Source organism: Physcomitrium patens, chromosome 2 (assembly GCF_059467195.1).
Source record: "Physcomitrium patens ecotype Gransden chromosome 2, ASM5946719v1, whole genome shotgun sequence".
Lineage (NCBI taxonomy): Eukaryota > Viridiplantae > Streptophyta > Bryopsida > Funariales > Funariaceae > Physcomitrium > Physcomitrium patens.
The window spans coordinates 12,496,741-12,504,090 of NC_143411.1; the positions used below are offsets into that span (position 1 = coordinate 12,496,741).

The 7,350-nt window shown below is 45.3% G+C and overlaps 1 protein-coding gene across 1 annotated transcript; it reads right to left on the reverse strand.

Moving 5' to 3' along the window:
- Positions 1-106: 106 nt before the first annotated feature.
- LOC112278709 (kinesin-like protein NACK1) lies at positions 107-6,763 on the reverse strand. Its single transcript, XM_024512356.3, has 15 exons — positions 6,024-6,763; positions 5,633-5,722; positions 5,388-5,488; positions 4,885-4,998; positions 4,638-4,719; positions 4,416-4,483; positions 4,207-4,272; positions 3,936-4,060; positions 3,598-3,799; positions 3,140-3,283; positions 2,891-3,043; positions 2,126-2,734; positions 1,364-1,819; positions 844-1,196; positions 107-681 (listed from the first exon to the last, which is right to left on the reverse strand). Exons 1-15 carry the CDS (start codon positions 6,247-6,249, stop codon positions 351-353), a joined length of 3,120 nt encoding a protein of 1,039 aa, XP_024368124.1. The 5' UTR covers positions 6,250-6,763; the 3' UTR covers positions 107-350.
- Between the last annotated feature and the right edge of the window lie 587 nt (positions 6,764-7,350).

A 7,350-nucleotide genomic window follows, 5' to 3' on the forward strand; every position in this document is an offset into this window, starting at 1 on the left:
AGCAAGTTGTGAATGAGAATTGAGGATGTACTATATACAATTTTTCTATTTGCAGTGAAAAACGTGTACAAAACGGAAGAGTATTTGGAGAGAGGATTTCGACAGGTTACTGTTAAACATGGGGTGCACATGGCACGAATTTTGGTCCAGTTAAAATCGCAGCGATTAAAGTGGGTGCTTAATCAACGCTGAAATACATATACAATAGTGTATAAGAAGTCTTCCTCTCAAGGAACGGAGGACTGAATAATCTTCAGCAGGAAAATCTATCATTCCTCCGTCAATGACTGAGCTAAATTTACTAACTATGACCACCAACAATTTTCTTCACCTGAATTTTTTTTCCAGTGCTAGAAATTGAGAAGAGCTGATAAACCATTCCATCCGAACAAGCCTGGCCTTTCCGCATGGTTGGGAGGAGCGAAATTGAGGGCGAACATTTCTTTGGGGGCAGACCCAGGATTGATGATGCCCACGATCCTCGCTACCACTTCAGCACTGGCTTGGATATGACCCAGATTGTGAGGGTCCATCCACAGTTTGTAAACTAGCTGGAGCTTTCGTTGCTTTCCCTCGATGGGGACACCCCACCTCATGAACAAGTCTTCCCTTTCTTCAGCCGACATCCTTCGTCCCATCTGCCTCGCAAGAAGTTCTCTTTCCCTCTTCAGGTTTCTTGCACTGCACAAATCAATTAGTTGTTCATTCAGCAGCATGTTAGTGTCTGCAACGTGAACCAATGAAGACTTGAGCCTGGGTACTCCTGAGAGATTTGATCGGAAGAAAGTCTTGATGTCAAAAATAATGCAAGATATGTAATGTTAGTCAAGGGCAAGTTGTTACCTGTTACCACAGTTCGGGCTAGCAGGTATTAATTGCTCCTCAATATTGTTGACATTGTGTTGGTACGGTGAAGACTCGGCGTTGAAGTTCTCCTGCAACCAAGTTAAGCGGCGCAATTCCACTTCTATGTAAATGGCATCAGAAGGATCTCCCTTGAATAGGAGATAGAATTGCGTTCTGTGGATGATGGAGACATTGCATGAGTCCCACAACTCGAAGATATGTGCCCTCTGCAGCTCGAATTGACACTTCCAGCTGCCTGGTGATTGTACAGGCTCCATGGCCAGCTCATCATCATTAAGATCGTCATCTCCTTCCTCGTCTCCATTCCCGCTGGCTTCTAATTCAAGAACCTATTGCAAGTATCAAGAAGCAATGAGAGATTGGAAGTGAGACATCACAACGGACTGAGCGCATTGAGGCTCCAACTTCTGGGGATAGCCCTGAACAGCAGGTATAGATTTGCGACCAGAAGTATGCGTCAGAAGTGGCTTGATATACGAACAATCCTTGTACTTACCTGACAGACAAGTAGCTGTTTCTGGTATTGAAGTTTCGCCACACGCTCTTTCAATTCCGTGACATAGGAACGGATGCTTTTGATATTGTCCTCAGCTGCGGTCTTGAACAAATTCTGCATTTTCCGAATGTCCACTGAATTGGATCTTTTGTGGGCACCACCAGGGCTCATTTTGGACAGGCTTGAATTAAGGTCGGATTTGGCTGGAGATGCTCCTTGTTTATGATTTCCGTTCCCTCGAAGTGTTCCGTGATCTGCTCCGTTTTGGGGATGGTTATCACGTGGGACTCGCGGGGGCGTGTTTTCATTGTTCTCGACATTACTATATCTCAAACTCCTCCGAGCAGCTGGAGAGCAAGGCATATCAGCAGTAAGTCGTTGCCTAGCCATGGCGGTCGAGGGCGTTGGGGGGACATCTTTCTTGCGGGCAGGTGTTCTGGGTGATTGTCCAACATCCTACACATTACGTAGATCAAGAAGCATGCAAATGTCAACCATTTGCAGTAAGAGATACTCTGTCCTAAAGTTATGACCAGAAGATCGCCCTCAACAGCGTCAAAAGTTTTAAAAATAGATAAGTGGCATTCGCAGTTGGTTAAATGGATAACTAGAGCTAGAAGGCGCAACAACACAAACTAACGCGTGTAAACTATTCTTTCGGATTACTCGTCCTGACTGCAAGCAATCAGATGCGTTGATACGAGTGTTCGTTCTTCATCAGTTAATTCATCTGGGAAGCCAAGTTTGCAGGATGAAGATTACCTTCGGCGATTGTGCCTCGTTTGCAAGAATCAAATTGTCCAAAGACCTCTGTACACTCTCCAATTGCTCCTCTAATGTTGCTATGGCAGCATCAGCGTCAGTTTTATCCTTGTCTCCCAATCTAGAGAGCTCTTGTCGCAAAGTCGCGGGGTTCAGACTTATGGACTGGCGGAGACTGGCTATATCTTCCTTGTTATCCAAGCACTTTAACCTCGAGGTTGTGGCGCGAAGGCTGTGCATTGTCTGAATTTCTTCCTGAAGTTTCTTGACTGTAGATGCAGCGTCATGGTTCATGCCAGCTTGAGCCATCCTTAAGCATTCAACCTCTTTCTGAAGGGCTTCAAGAGCTCGATTAGCGTCCTCTCCTAGTTCGTCCTGCAGATTTTCAAGCTTGCGGATCTCCTGCACTAGCATTACAGACGCGGCAGTAGATTGTCTTACTGACATGTTTGGTCCTTTTGGTCGAACACTGCGAGGGGGTGTGTGGGGCTGCTGGTTTTGTTCCTCGAATTTTCGGATGAGATAATCGCCCGAATCAGACCACCTTCTTCGATTCGTCGCAATTGACAGAGGTGTGCGGAAAATGGGTTGAGGCCCCGGCGCTAACGGCTACATGCACACGACGTGAATGGAGTTACTTAGTAGCTTACAGCTCCAGTCTAGGAGTTGAAATGAGGTTTTGATAATCGACTACGGACCCCATCCTCTCTGATATTAAATCGGAAATCAAGTTGTGAGATGGAGACATAAATCGTTAGATCTTACAGGTCTTTGCGCCGCTTGCTCGGCAAGCTTCTTGGCTGCCTCTTCAGCTTGCCTTTTGGCCAACTCTTCGGCCTCCAGCTTCCTGCTGACCTCGTCAAGTCGGGCCTGTGCAGCATCACGCTGGACTTGCAGCTCCCTTAGCTCTTCCTCCATCTGTGGGACTTCCAGTCTAAGTACACAAGCTCGGCGGCCGGATCTCACAACTCAAGTGGGAACACCAAAATCCACACGATGTAGAGAGATACAAACCTTCTGAATCTGGAGGTCTTTGGCTTGGAGAAGTGCTTCAGATGAGGCTGAATCAGCAGGAGTTACATCAGGTATTTTCAGCTCGGCTTCCAGTCTAGCCACCTCTTTCTGCAGCTGCTTCACCAGCACCTTGTCTGATACAACCTGTAATTCAGACGTAGAACACGGTTACGATCAGTTACATGAGAATCGAAGAACATAATGAGAAATTTTGGAGAATTAACAGAGGGCTCGAGAATCTGCGTGTTGATCATCTGTGTAGGGGTCTTCATACTTTCAGGGGAGAAGCATCTAAGCATATACATGCATGTGGATTAGAGCTACACTGACCTGTTCAGATTACGGGTATGATAGTGAGAGCAGGCCCAATCGGATTAGCACAGATATAGACCCCATTCGAAAATGTAATATTTTGTCAGACGCGGACACCTCGAGCAAAACAAGCACAGGAACCATACCATGTTGATTTGGGTGGTGTTGGTTACTTCCTTCGCCCTAGTTGCGAATGCAAGGGTGTTGCGGGATTGCTCAACATGGCTATGGGCAGGGCTCATTGTGCAAATAATAGCAGTTCTTGCATTTCCTCCCAACGAATGCTGTAGAATCCTCGTCAGCTTTGAGTCTCTATACGGTATATGCCCTTTGATCTTACTTCCTCCACTGGAAGCAACGGATTAAAATTCAAGTTCAGCATTAAATATTAGGCATACCAAGATTTAAATGAAAATAGGATGCACATGCTGGTTCTTTAACTAATTCGCAAGTTTCAGATGCAAGAGCTCTAGATAGTGTGTACCTGAGCTTGCGAATACAAGTGCTCAAGGTTAGTAAGCTGCGGTTAATGTGAGCTCCTTCCTTCAGCCTGGCTCCATCGGCATTAGTTTGTGATGCTCTCTCACTTCCAGCCAGATCGACGAAATTCTGTAATGAAATGAAGAGGAATTAGTGCTCTAGATTAATGACCATTGAATGTACGTCAACAGAGGCGGAAGGCCTATTCCCATGACGCTGGTCTCATACTAAACCGAACATAGTGTTTAGATAGATGTGATGAACCCGACAGTTACCAGGCTCGCAATTAAAGAGGTTGCTGTACTTCCTGGAGCAACTCCAAATGGGTGGCTCTCCACTGTCTGCACAAACAAGCCAGAAGTTCATACCTGACAGCAGGACCCAACCCCAGCAGGGCTGCGTAAGGATAAACCAATCCCACTAGCCGCCTCCGCACCAATTGCTGAACTCAAGTAATACAAGGGTCTTAAGGGAGAGCGTGTACCAATCGAATGATCTGATGGGACCTGGAAGATACATCGTTTAGACTTGTCTCTCCGACTTGTCTCTGAGCTGCAGAAATGAAACATGAAAACATGCTATAACCTCTGTATCACTGTGAGGATGAAAATGCATGCAATTCATTTTGGCCCTAGACTGGAATTGATCTATGAACAGGAGTCTCACACTTGTGATATTCCATTATTAAGGTTCAAGGTTCCTTTACCTTCGCAAATCTTTATCACCTGCCGCAAATGGTTAATATCACGTACGACCTCCTCCTTTAATTTGTCCACAACAGTACCTTTCTGCAACATGGAATCATCCAGTTACGAGTGGTTCATCTAGTTGCACGTACGTTCCACAAGATACAACAAGTAGAATATATGAAACGCATAGACGAGAATTGAAACGAAAGGAGGCATCCAATGTTCTCCGCCATAGATAGACAAGGTGAAGGATTATTGACTTACTTCTTTGTCATCAAGCAACCGCAGAGGGGCACCCTCAGTGGCCAGCAAATCTTTCACCACCTCGTTGTAAATTTCAAGTGCAGAAACTTTTAGCACAAACTCCCTGTCTGGGCTCTGTAAAAAGTAAGATAAAGAATGCCCTTGAGCAAATCTGGAAAGCATGACACTAATGAATCCCTACTGAGAGAAGGATTTTGTTTCGTAATTGGGAGAGTAACAAAAAGAGCTTGAAGCATACGTTCTGCTACGGTACTGATCATACAAGCCGAAACAGCAGTAGGAAATCTTAATTCGTACAAAACTCCAATGATCAACACCTCAGCGCTTGGGTACTGGAAATAAGAGCTTAATATAAATTGAACATATAGTCTAATATAAAGCGCGAATAGGACATAGCAATTCAAGTCAATAAGAAAAATATGCCGATTTCGTTGACATTCATAGAATGTAACTAAATACAAAGAGGGGCACGTTCCTATCCTGAAACAGAGTAGAAGACATACGCGTTGAATGTAGTCAAAAATGTCTGCAATAGCACTATCGGTGACACCCCTCATTGTGAAAGTCTTCCCGCTGCTGGTCTGCCCATATGCGAAGATCGTAGCTGCGACGATCCAAGTTCAGAACAAATTTGACACCCACGCATGGGAGCTCAAGAAGTTTCAGGTTACAAAATCTTGCAGCTTCTACTGCCTTCAGAAGGTAAGTGCAAGAAATTATCAGAGGATTTGGTCGAGGACATGCTTACCATTGAGACCAGTGAGGGCTGAAAGAGCCACATCTTTAGCTCCTTCTTCATAAACCCTCAGTGTTTGGCAATCAGGCCCAAACACACGATCTGCATGCACACATTGCTGGTCAATCTCAATTCTTGTGCTACCGTAATAACCGCTCAGTTGTGGTCAACTGTGCATTCAACTCACAACTGAGCGGTTCTCAGCAGTGCTGCAGAGCTTCAGGCGTCCTCGAAGCTATAAATTCTATCACAGGCAATAAAGCTTACACCATGAATCTGAATCTGAACCGAGCCAGCGCCGTCTTCTATTCGAAGGTAACGTTGTCACGAGTGGGGAAACGCACAGAGTTTCAATAAATGCATGAACAAATGGAATCTCTGTAACGATTAAGTTGTAGCTCACCAAATGTATACGCAGCAGGAAAGGGTGATCGCTCTGGTAACGCATGTTTATATGCTATGGTATGGCCATTGGAGCACACCCAATCAGAAACGTCGGAACGCGCAACCTCCTTTGCGCTAAGAGGCCTAACTCGGACTGTGACATAGATATTCTCTTCCCCGCTCTTGACTCGCGCAAACTGAGTAGCTCCACCTCTCTCAGTAGCCACAGTCATGGCTGAGACCATAGGCCTACTACGTAGGTTCTCCTTTAATCCTGTTCTCAATGTTGTAACTCTCCCTCACCAGCAGATGGAGTGGAGGCAGAATTCGTCTTCCAACTGAGCACATCAAATCAATTCCAAGATTGCACACGCGCACACCGTGCCGCTCACCGCTCCGGTTTACTCAATCGCACCTCGCAACAGGATTAACAACCGCTCTCAAACCTATCCTCAATACACTAAAACTAAGTAGACAAACTACTTCCAGTGCTGCGGCACAGAACCTCTACAGGAAACCATCCACCGATGACAAAATTGAACATGGTACAGCCTCTAGCAAAATCGCAAACAATCACAGCGCTTTCACAAGTCAAAAGGACCACTGACTTCTCTCAGATACAGGTACAGAACGAGTTGCCAGGAGCTCTATTTCGGATGCAAGGGGAGAGAAATAACTGTAGAGTTAGAAGATAAGCAGCATTAGCGGGAAGACGAAACATGGCGTGACTACGCATTCGGCAGGAATTTGAGACAACGGTCACAAAGACCAGAGGCTCGACAGAGCTTAGGAAACAAAACAAATTGGAGGGATCGAATGGCGAGCTACGGGAACCGCAGGGAAACTCTCCCGCCCAACGGTCATGAGAATGCATAATCTGCCTCCACTCTGTCATTCCAGGGGCTATTCTGCGCGGAATTGGCTATCCGTGCCGGAAAACAAGCATCATTTCAAGTTTGTGCCAGTTCCACGGTGGAACCTGCGTGGGCTTCTCATCGGAACCATACAAGTTAACCAACGTGAATGAATCCGACGCCCGTTCTTCGTCGTAATCAGCGTGACCTAATTTGTGATTGAGCGTTAAAAAAAATCTATTTTTTGTCCACAGGAAATTGAAGTCTGGGCACGAAGTGTTGGACTACATTATAAATAGGAGGTACAGAATATTTTACTACCTTAAATTAAGAATATTTTATCACTCGAATTAAACAGAATGAAAGTGGGATGGATCTTGGAAAAAATAACTCTCGTAAAGATTTTGTGAAACTCAAAATCGCTGGAATTACCCGTCCTTTAAGGTGGATGTTAAAGTATTTTGTGCAATTTTACTTTAAGCTATTTTATTT

Excerpts from the sequence above, each read along its gene's own strand:
- LOC112278709 (XM_024512356.3), bottom strand. The coding sequence starts at position 6,249 with ATGGTCTCAGCCATGACTGTGGCTACTGAGAGAGGTGGAGCTACTCAG. Across the intron at positions 4,061-4,206 it reads CCTCTTTAATTGCGAGCCTG|AATTTCGTCGATCTGGCTGG; the intron begins GTAACTGTCGGG and ends ATTTCATTACAG. Across the intron at positions 682-843 it reads AGCCCGAACTGTGGTAACAG|TGCAAGAAACCTGAAGAGGG; the intron begins GTAACAACTTGC and ends TGATTTGTGCAG.